Source organism: Austrofundulus limnaeus, unplaced genomic scaffold (assembly GCF_001266775.1).
Source record: "Austrofundulus limnaeus strain Quisiro unplaced genomic scaffold, Austrofundulus_limnaeus-1.0 Scaffold318, whole genome shotgun sequence".
Classification (NCBI taxonomy): domain Eukaryota; kingdom Metazoa; phylum Chordata; class Actinopteri; order Cyprinodontiformes; family Rivulidae; genus Austrofundulus; species Austrofundulus limnaeus.
Genome location: NW_013952720.1, coordinates 16,159 through 27,363, shown reverse-complemented (window position 1 = coordinate 27,363; position 11,205 = coordinate 16,159). Strand labels below are relative to the sequence as shown.

General features: G+C 41.6%; 1 protein-coding gene across 3 annotated transcripts in view; it reads right to left on the bottom strand.

Moving 5' to 3' along the window:
* The window catches only part of traf3 (TNF receptor-associated factor 3), a 13,229-nt gene extending 2,024 nt beyond the window's left edge, over positions 1–11,205 (bottom strand). Inside the window, exons 1-13 of one of the 3 annotated variants that reach the window (XM_014022128.1) lie at positions 10,712–11,205; positions 6,130–6,301; positions 5,885–6,050; positions 5,752–5,803; positions 5,551–5,655; positions 5,313–5,477; positions 3,824–3,904; positions 3,643–3,717; positions 3,438–3,530; positions 3,218–3,358; positions 1,047–1,221; positions 622–965; positions 354–545 (exon numbers count right to left, since the gene is read on the bottom strand). In XM_014022128.1, coding sequence (XP_013877582.1) covers positions 354–545; positions 622–965; positions 1,047–1,221; positions 3,218–3,358; positions 3,438–3,530; positions 3,643–3,717; positions 3,824–3,904; positions 5,313–5,477; positions 5,551–5,655; positions 5,752–5,803; positions 5,885–6,050; positions 6,130–6,289 — 1,749 coding nt within the window. In that variant the 5' untranslated portion in view covers positions 6,290–6,301; positions 10,712–11,205. Of the gene's footprint in view, positions 1–214; positions 546–621; positions 966–1,046; positions 1,222–3,217; positions 3,359–3,437; positions 3,531–3,642; positions 3,718–3,823; positions 3,905–5,312; positions 5,478–5,550; positions 5,656–5,751; positions 5,804–5,884; positions 6,051–6,129; positions 6,302–10,711 lie in introns of those variants that run through there. The other 2 variants (XM_014022126.1, XM_014022127.1) reach the window with 2 other exon arrangements.

Here is an 11,205-nt window from a genome sequence, read left to right as displayed (position 1 = left end):
AACTAATGCTGAGCTAACACTAAAGTAGAGCTAACTAATGCTGAGCTAACACTAAAGTAGAGCTAACTAATGCTGAGCTAACACTAAAGTAGAGCTAACTAATGCTGAGCTAACACTAAAGTAGAGCTAACGCTAATGCAGAGCTAACACTAATGCTGAGCTAACACTAAAGTAGAGCTAACTAATACCGAGCTAACACTAAAGTAAAGCTAACTAATGCTGAGCTAACACTAATGCTGAGCTAACACTAATGCAGAGCTCAGTGAAAACAGGAACCAAATCCTTTTATTTAGAGACAATATAGAAATGTCTCTCAAAGGTTCAGACCCTGGTCCTGGAGGACGGACCCCCACCTTGATGAAGATGGTGTCGTCTTTGATGTAGCTGCCCGTCTCCAGGAGATTCTGAGACACGAACAGAGGACAGCCGGAGGCGATGTTCATCTCGGCAGCGGGGCGCCTGAAGCTGCTGCTGTTCGGGTCGGGCTTGAAGGCGTCCCCGAGGTGTTTCCTGGAAGGACCCTGGTCCATCAGCATCAGAGTCACCTGGCAGACGGAGCGGTTCAGGGTTAGAGACAGGTGTGGTCCCGGCCGGCTGCGCTCTCATTACAACCATCTGTACCTTCTGTTTGAAAGGCCAGGGCAGCAGGGCGTCGTACTCGCCTCTCATCACCACAAAGAACAGAGACAGGTGCGAGCCCTTCCCCATCCCGTCTCCGTTCAGATAGACCCGAGCGCACATCTTGTACCCGAAGTAGCCGGTGTAAAACGGCTGCGAGTACAGGGACAGGGTCTTTCCTGCCACCGCCTCCTGTTTCCGCCTCTTGTAGTCCCGGATCTTCCAGATCAGAGTCCCGTTGTAGCTGGCCGTCTCCAGAACCTGGAAGCGTAAGTCCATGTCGGCCAAGCGGATCTCGTGGACGCTCAGCATGTTGTCGTGTCGGCCCACCTGGGTCTCCAGGGTGGCTGCAAACAACCGAGACAATCATGGGTTAGATGGCCGATCCGGGACCGCGACTCTCAGACACCCCCGGGGCGTGAACTGACCCAGAGTGTGAGTGGACCCGGTTCCACAGCGCCCCCCCTGCTCCAGAGTGCCCAGTCTGGTCCGGACACCGTCCAGCGCGCCCCGCAGGCTCTCCACCTCGTCTCGCAGCGCGCGGAGAGAACGCAGCTCCAGCTCCAGCTCCAGCAGCTTCTCTGAGTGCGAGCTCATCAGCTTCTGTGGAAACACCGAGGACAGGACCGGGTTTACACCAGGACGCTGACCCAGAAAGGTCCTGAGCCCAGCAGAACCTGAGTTTACACCAGGATGCTGACCCAGAAAGGTTCTGAACCCAGCAGAACCCGTCAGCACTCAGACACGTTCACACAGCCTGAACGCTGACTCAGCATTCTGACTCTTACAGTAGCTGTTCATCAACATGTTCAGCTCATTCTGCAGACAGCTGCTGGCTTTATTTATTTATTTATTTATTTATTTATTTATTCATTCATTCATTCATTCATTCATTCACAATTATTTTCCCCATCGAAGCCCCTCTTTAAAATCTGCTTCACATACTGGCTCTGATTTTTACTCTAATGCTACTTTTAGCTTTTAGCTACTGTGTTGTTACTTCTAGCTTTTAGCCAGAGTGTTGCTGATTTTAGCCTTTAGCTATGATGTAGCAAATCCTACTTTTTAGCTTTGATTTTTGGCTTCAAGTTTTTAGCTAGAAGTTTTCTAATTTTAGCTAATGTTTTGCTGAATTTACTTAGCTTTGGTTTTGATCAGCGTTTAGCTACAGGTAGCCATGTTATTTAATTGTTTTAGTCACAGTTCTGCTAATTTGATCTGTAGCTTGTAGCTATGACTTGGCTAATTATTCATGTTGGCTATAGTTTTGCCAAGTTCAGCGTTTAGCTTTGATGCTAATCTAGAGCCTGTTCTAAATGCCAGACTTCAAAATGTGCGTAAAAGACCTTGATGGAAACTCGGCTTCTGACTGCGGCACTTTTTGAAACCAGGTCTGAGGAGTGGAACTTTTCAGTAACACCCCCAGCAGAGGTGAGAAGCCCCCCGCAGCTGTGCTCAAACAGGCAGCGCACAGCAAGGGTTTCCTAAGCTAACAAGTTATAATAAATTACAGACGGCAGAAAGGTTTTTCTGTTGCTCGCCATTTGTAGGAAAAAAGATTAAAATAATCATAGGTCCAAACAAACTTTAGTTTATTCCCCAGGTTCAGACGTAACTGTGACCATGAAGCTGCTGCGTGATCAGAGCATGAATGAGACCGGTTTCAGGGTTGCCAGATAAGAAAATTAACATTTTTTTAATGCATATTTTCACCAAACAACACACACCTCATGTTACAACACTCTCAATCAGATTATGATTGACTGAGTCACATAAATACAGCAGATCTGCTGTTTTGACTCAAAATATGATGATTTTTAAGGAACAATAAAACACTTTACTATGTCCCATTTGGCAACCCTGCAGCGGTTCCCTGTAAACAAGTGATTTTTTTTTTTGTGTATTCACCCCAGTAAATATGAACATTTTCAGAGAGCGGTCTCGTGTAATCAGGGCCCAAGTCTTTAGCTTCAATTTAGCAAATTTTTGCTTTTAGTTTGTTTTGCTAATTTTAGCACATAGCTTAAGTTTTACAAATTTTAGATTTTTTAGCTTTGGGTTTGACAATTTTAGTTTTAGATATTGCTTTTTTCTTTTTTGCATAATTTTTATTTTAACTATGGGTTTGCTAAAATTAGCTTTAAGCTAGTGTAGCAAATTTTAGGTTTTAGTTGCAGTTTTGCTCATTTTATCTGTTGTTTTTATTGTAGCTTCCATTTAACTCGTTTTAGCATTTTAGTTTGTAGACTCAGTTCTTACAGTTTGAGCTTTTAGCTTCGGGTTTGCCCATTTTAACATCGAGTCACTGTTTTGCTCTTGTTAGTTATTAGCTACAGGTTAGCTTATTCCACTAAGCTTTGCTTTAATTTAGCATTTTAAGTGTTCAGGTTTGATAGATTTAGCTTTAACTAGTACTGCTAATTTCAGTTGTTAGCGTCAGTTTTTTCTACATTTAGCTTTAAATTTAGCTTAAGCTAAATTTTGTTTTGTTCGGCTTCTTTTATCTGGAGCTTCTTCAGCTGATTTCAGGGCTGCGTTCTTGCAGAAGCAGTTTATTTTTCACATTTAACCCTCGTTAACTCCGCCCCTCATTCCGTACCTGCATGGTGACCAGCTTCTGCTCCGTCTGCCGGTTCTTGTCTCGGAGCTCGTTGTTCTGGTTCTCGAGCTCCGACAGGCGGCTGCTCAGAGCGGGAAGAACCTTGTACCGCTCCACCAGCTCCTCCTTCACGTCCTCCACCTGCGGACACAGAAACCATCCCTGAAAACCTCTGCACACCTGTCCACGCCCTCACCTCTGCACAGGTTTCCACCAATACCTTGTTTTCCAGCAGGCAGTTCCTGGTCACCATCATCCTCAGGTGCTCGGCTGCAAAGGTGGAGTCGTGTTGTCTCATGTCTTGGTTTAAAGCCTAAAAAGTACACAAAGTCCAGAGTAAATACAGGACAAGTACACAGGAGCTCAGCACCAGAGAGGAACAGGAAGTGACGACGATGATGATGAAGATGATGATGAAGAGAGACCTTGAATGTGCAGCCGTAGCGTTGGAACACACAGCTGACCTGGGCTTTGGGGCAGTCGTGTTGGTGGCTGGAAAGCTGAAACCAAAAAAAAAAAACAAGAGTAAGTTTGTGTTTTAATACAAAATGAGACAGAAATATAAATACACAGTACGTGGACAGGAGGGGGGGGGGGGGTGAGTACCTCACTTCGGGGCAGGGAGGAGAAGGTGCAGTGGTTGGGACATGACACGGGGAAGGCTGGACACACAGTCTCTTTGTGTTTCTAAAAATAAAAAAAACTGTTTCAGTCGTGAAAAAAAAAAAAAACAAAGAAAAACTTTATGATGTGTTTTACTTTGTCAACAGGAGTAAATAGAATCCTGAATATAAGCGTCCATACAGGACTGTAGTGTCAGTTTTACTGATCCACAGACAGATAATAAAAAAATAACATTTTACACTTGACAAATTCATCTAAAAATAAATCTAATGAAGTGAAATAATCTGGACAGTTTCACCTGATGAAACAAACACATTCTGCTCTGGTTCAGTATCTGTAAAACCTGCTTAGATGGATATTTTTACAATGTATGTCAAAGTTTGTCTGAACGTTATTTTTGATTTCCACATGAATCAGGTCACAGCTGTTGGCCTGTAGGCCGACCTGGATCACCAGGTTTGAGACAAGTTTTAAAACAACTCATTTGCATCATAAATGTCACATCAAACCGAGGATTAAACTCTTATCTTGTCAAAATATAATGAAAACATACCTCACCTATAGATCCTTTAAATGTTTGAAATATAATCTGACTGACTTTAGTAAACACTTTTTGAAAAAACAGCTACAAAAAGAGACAATTTCAGGCAGAAAAAAATATTTTTTTGTTGTTTTCCCTGTGAGTTAGCTAAGTGTTTTCTTTCCTGCTCATAAACTTTAATATAGAATAGAATAGAACAGAATAGAGTAGAATAGAATAAAACAGAACAACATAGAACAGAGTAGAGTAGAGTAGAGTAAAACAGAACAAAGAACAGAGTAGAGTAGAATAGAATAAAACAGAACAACATAGAACAGAGCAGAGTAGAATAAAACAGAACAAAATAGAAAAGAGTAGTCTTTATTGTTGTTACAGAAACTTGTACAAAGTTATCCAAACATAGTTTGAGGAATGAGCTAAAAAATGAGAATAATCTAGAAACAGGATTCAGAGACGAGTCCTGATCAGGAATCAGATCAAAGAACTCCTGGTGATCCAGGATCTGAAGACGTGCTGAGCTCATTCTGTCATGATGTGATGGTCACAGCTAATGTTGTACAGAGAAAATAAACGAGCTCTTTAATTTTAGGTTTTATCAGAAATGCTAATAAAAATCTGATTTATAGCATGTTTAAAATGGTTTGGTTTAACTTTATGGACAACTGGTTCACTTTAGGATCAGTTTGTGTTGCTTTAAACAACAACTATCTGGTTTTGATTTGTTCTCCTCTGAAAGGCCAAACTTTGTGTGTTAGCAAAATATTTCATGGATCATTGGACAGATTCGAAAGAAGTGATGAATGTTTTAGAGTTGACACGGTTCCAAACGGCCGCCACAGCTAATTCACAAACACAAAATGTCTTCAACTCTGTGTTCCTGTCAGAATCTTGGTTCTGGTCTGGACCGCCACACCTGAGCGGGTCTCTTACCTGCAGCTCGGTCAGAGGCATCTTGGCCATGCAGAACTCACAGCTGGTCTCTCTGTGTTTACATTTCCAGGTCAGGTGGTCGGGAATCTCCTTCCTCATCATCCTCTCCTTGCATTTACCCAACGGACAGGGCACCTCGTAGAAGGGACAGACGTTCAGGTGGTCCTGAGGAAAGACAGGTGGTGAGTTTACACAGAACCCAACCCAGCTGGGACCGGACTCGAACGGTTCTGCTCACGGGGATCTGCTGCAGACTCATCTGCTCCTGGCAGCCGTTGGCTTCGCTCCGACAGAAAACCTTCAGTGCCATGATCTCACGGTGACAACAGACATCCTTAAAGATCTGAAACCGAAGGGCAGACGTTTAAAAACTGATCCAGGATCTGGGGGGTGGAGCTGTGCCTGTGGGGGCGGAGCTGTGCCCGTCCTCTCTGCTCACCTTGTCTTTGAACAACGGCTCCTTGTCGGTTGGACATGTGGGGTTTGGACCACTGCAGGAGACAGAACAGGAAGTTAGGTTGATGATGATGGATCGGGTGGGGCGGGGCTGCAGCTACCTGCACCAGCCTCACCTGAGGATCTTGTTGATGCAGCTCTGACAGAAGCGGTGTCCACACTCAGTCTGACGAGGGTGACACAGGACCAGCCCGCAGTCCAAACAGCGATATTTGGCTTCTGGCGTTTCAACGAAGTGATCTCTGAATCCTCCGAGAAGAGGCAGGAAGCCAGCGGGAACACCTGGACATGGAGACCTGTCAATCAACCTGACAGATGTGGAGAGGCCACACCTCCATGGGAACTTTGAAGGAGCTTGTACCTTGTGGAGGGGGGAGTTCACACAGAGGCCAGTGACTGGCCGTGCGGAAGGAGGGCGGCGTGAAGGTGGGGCTGCAGGAGAGCGGTGAGACCAGGGACGGCGCCACCTGCTGGAGGGGGATCTGCACTTCCCTCCCATCAGAAATCCTCCCGGAGGACATGACCCGAGGAGGCTTCGGAGAGAAAAAAAACAAACAAAACTGTTGGAAACTCAGATTTCTTTTTACGACAGCGTTGATCTAAAGCAGAGGTTTTAAAAATTAAACAAACTACATTGTTTTTGCAGTCTTTATTTTACAGTTAAAATAAATGTTTATCAAATAAAGTCTAATGTTACAACTAATCATGGATCCTTTTAAGACCAATTTCGTAATAAACACAAATGACAAAAAAATTAAAACTGTCAGAAACTCATGAATCAAAGTATTTTTGGTTGAAGTATTCAAATATTGCTAATAATAGACCAATAGTTTTTATCCATATCGAACTGCTTTTTCATCAGCTACAGCAGAAACATTCTTAGCAGTCAGTTTTAAATTTAAATTAATTCCTGGAAATCCTCTAACAACCCAAAATTTGGAGTTTTAGGACCCACAGTGGGGTCTCAACCCCAGCTTACTGTAGATGAAACCTTAAAGTGTCTGTGACGTTAAAGGTTTGTAAGAAATATGAATGAATTAATACAACATTATTAATATATTAGAAAACAAATTTCACATTGCTCAGACTAACAGTTGTTGAGATATTTACATGTGAAACAACAGGAAGTGATGTCAAAGGGGGGATGTCAGCAAGCGAATGTTAAAATAAATAATTTTTTACCAATTATTTTAATATTTGAGATGAATTACAATCATCCTACTTACAATGTGTTCACATTTTAAGACTTCTGAAAGATTGATTTAAGACATTTTCAAGCTAATTATGACTTGGTAACGTTAAATATTCGACAAAAAGTTTGTAAATGTCATTTCTCCACACAGCCTGATCTTTCTTTATAATTCTGCTATGACAGCTGGCGGCAGATGTGCTTTCCTCAAAGCCAGCTCTTTGTGTAGATTTTAGTTTTGGCAAATTTTCCACAAAAAGTGAAAAAATAAAAAAAAATAAACCAACAAAACATTAAATATAAATAAATAAAGATTTTAGGAAATATTGAACAAATTACTGATGAGAAAATTAGGAAATATTAGTGACGTTAGATCCCATGACCACTCTGCTCACTAATAAAACACAACACACACACACACACACACACACACACACACACACACACACACACACACACACACACACNCACACACACACACACACACACACACACACACACACACACACACACACACACACACACCTCACTTCCTGTCAGGGCTGAACTGTGGGGAAGCTAGGGGCTTTTCCATTCACTGCGTTATTGACACAAACACACTCATTCAGAATTCTCTCTCTGACACAAACAAACGTTGTCAAAATGTAACCAAACTTATTATTATAAGTTTTAATAAAACTTATAATAATTAACAAATAAAATTATGTACAGTTATAATTGTCTGTGAAGAGAAAACTTCAGATTAACCAGTAAAAACCTGTTTAAAAATAGATTTTTTCAAATGAAATCATCTCACAGTTGTCAGAATTCACAGATTACAATAATCTGTGAGTTTGGGTTTGTCACTTCAAAGAAAACAGGTGACTGAAATCACGACTAAGCACTATTTTCAGAAAGAGAAACTGGAAAAATCAAAGGGGTTTTCCGAAAACCCACAACAGCTGGTACAGTACTCCCAACGAGCCACAAAAGAAACACAACATTCGGCTTTTACAAGATTTAACTGCTGCAGCCGTGGCTCCAGAACCAGAACCAGAACTGTCCCGCCTCACGTACATCAATTGCTCATGAACTTTAAATGTTGTTGTTTTTTTTTAACGGGTCATAATCCGGGTCTTTATGAGACATCTGTGTTTCTGTTTTCATCTGCTGAGTTTCTGTTTAAATATCAGCTGAACCTGTCGGCCATGACGCCGCCGCGTGTCGGACCCCGTAAAAAACCGTGAGTGTACAAACATCTCCTCTGGACCTGCACGACTCTGAGCCATTATTTACATTATTTCAAGTAAAAGTCTTAATTTCGCTAATTAAATAAATTCATTTAGGACTTTGATAAATGTGCTGTCCGATCCCGGCAGTGCGTGGCTTTTTGTGATTTTTTTTTGTTGCTCGTTTTCGTGCTTACACTCCGCTTAGCATTTCAAAATATATCTCAAGATTTTATCTCATTTGTTTTCTGCTTTGGTTTGAAAAATCGTTGCGAAATTGCGACGCTCACCGTGTCTACGGAGCTCCGCCCCTTTTTATGTTATAATGGAAGTCAATGGAGCACTTGCTTCCTAATTTTCAGCCTTTAAAGCAGGGGTGCCCAAACATTTTTGCTGAGAGGGTCAAAATTAAAAAATATTTTCCCTGAAAGGGCTAAAATTTAAATCAATCTGCGGGGCACGGGCCAAACGCAATAATATATGGAATGCAAAGTAAAGTTGTTTTATTTTTTATGATTAAGCTAGCAGCCAGTGTGGTTGCCCACATTTTTTTTCTTTTCAGCCCATGGACATGGATAAAATTCAACGTATCCTCATGTAGTCTTATAAGGTGTGTAAATCTATATATGGGCTTAAATCTAATCTAGATATCTCAATCTACTAAGCAGGACAACTGCTGGTGGGCCACATCAAATGGCTTGGCGGGCCACTTTGGGCACCTCTGCTTTAAAGATCTCTAAGTCCTTAACTGGGGGTCCGATTTAAAAAAAATGTTTTGGAATCTGTACGCAGAGCCTTACGAACAGCTCTAAAATAAGTTTGAAAATGTTATCAAAGTCTCTACTGAGGCTAAAGTCAAAGACAGGTGGAAAGTAGGGTTGGGCAATATTGGCAAAAAAAATTAATCACGATTAATTGTGGTATTTAGTCAATGATTAATTTGACGATTATTTCCCTGGAGTCCCTGGACACGTTTATGTCCTGGTCACATGACCAGTTTAGTGGGAAATATTTGTTCTTCGTAAAAATCTGTTCCAAATTGTGTCAAAATCACAGACGTCAGGCTTAAGATCAAATTTTAAATAGTATTGATAGATAAATAAACTACAGAGCTTTTATTTTAATGTTCATCATATTTGAAGCGGAGAGGAGCACCGAGTAGTCTGCCTGGTGGCGTTAATCGTATTAATCATCGTGCCAAAAAATAATCGATTAATGCTTTTCTGACGATTAATGGCACACGATACGATTATGCCCAACCCTAGTGGAAAGGTTTATTCCACCAAGAGTTTAATCTCTGATCAAAGCTGGAAAACTATGAGCATGAACAAGTTTTAGCTCCGTACCTGGAAATCTGACAGAAATTTAGCTGCTTTTACCGTACAAATCAAAACACCAGGAGGAGCAATTTGTCACTAATTAGGTTCATTATCAGCAGGTCAGACTGAGAAAAAACTGCAGAATAAAAGTCCTGAACAAACAACTTTTAATCTCCATCTTCAGTTCATATTCTGATCAGCAGATTATTATAATCTGCTGCCATGTGTGACTAAAAAACCTGCCTCTCTGATGGTATGGGGGTGCATTAGTGCCATCTGGTAACACTCCATCAATGCAGGAAAGCACCGACAAGGTTTAAGATCATCTGCTCCATCCAGAACCTGTAGAGTCCTCCGTCAGACCAGAACAAAACCAGCAGAACTGGTCTCCTCTGGTCCTGGACCTGACTGCTGCTATAAGAGAAGCTTCACTTTGTTGGAAATGTAAAAAAAATAATAATTTTATTACACACTGTATTTAAATCATCCCTAAACTTATTGTCTACCTCTTGAAAAAATACCTAAAATATTTCCCAGAGCTTATAAATACTCGCTGTTCTCAGCTTATCTGAGGTGTATAAAATGATGATTTTGTATTTAAAATAAACACTTTGTATATTCAGTGAAACCAAGTGTTTAAAACTCCCCCATAGAAGAGCTTTAAACGGGAAATTACGCAGAAAAAACACCTGATGAACCAGAATATGATGAGCAACACCTCCAGCACGAGCAGCTTGTTTTATTTAAATCAACCAGTCACATAATGACACTTTATTTCTCCTTTATTTAATAAAAACGTCACGTGAAAAGCTGCTAATGCTGCTTTTATTAAGCATAAAGAAGCTAGTTAGACACAATAATATCAATACGGTTTAAAAACCTGACAAAAGCCGATATTTAAATTTTGCTTCATTTGGTTTGAAAACGCTTTAAAGGCAGATTGTTTGAAATGTTTAAATAAATTTTTAATCATCAGTTTGAATTAAGGAGCGAATGTAAACACACGGACTGTTAATGCTAACACTGTTAGCATCTTTTAGCTTCGCTCTTTTTTTTTTTACTGCTGCTCAAAATATTTTATTTTTTTTATTTAAACACATAAAATAACCCCCAGGTGGCTGTAATTAATTTGTTTTAAGTTTAATTTTTTTACTGATGTGTTACACCATTCTCTGTGTGTGTGTATGTCTACAGTGTGTGTGTGTATGTGTGTATGAGAGAACTCACATTCAGTCTCCTCCACAGGCCACGGCTCGACGGCTCAGCAGCCCCTCAGCTCGGTCAACTCTCGGCGGATTCAGGGCGCTACAACGTGCCGCCGGCGCAGCCGCGGAGCCTCCAGGCTTCAGGCGGACTCCTCATAGTCCGGTTCGGCGCAGAGTTCTCCGGGCTCCGAATGTTTCGCTGGGTTTTTCTGACACAGAAGCCGCCACTGAGCATCCAGGTCGGGGACTGTCGGGGAGGAGGACTGGGCTCATTACGCTGGAAACCCCCTTCCGCTACTTCCGCTCAGGAAATCCCCCAGCTTGCCCGTGCTCACCCAACCACCAGGGGGCGCTGCTGCCCGGAGCTCAGCCGGCCACCAGGGGGCGCTGCTGCCTGAAGCCTGCACGATTATAGTCGAAGGAATGTATTTTTTTATGATTATTTTTGTCAATAAGAGCTTTAAATTTTTCTAAAAACATAATTTTTTTAAATGAAATAATTTAACTAAGTTAAAT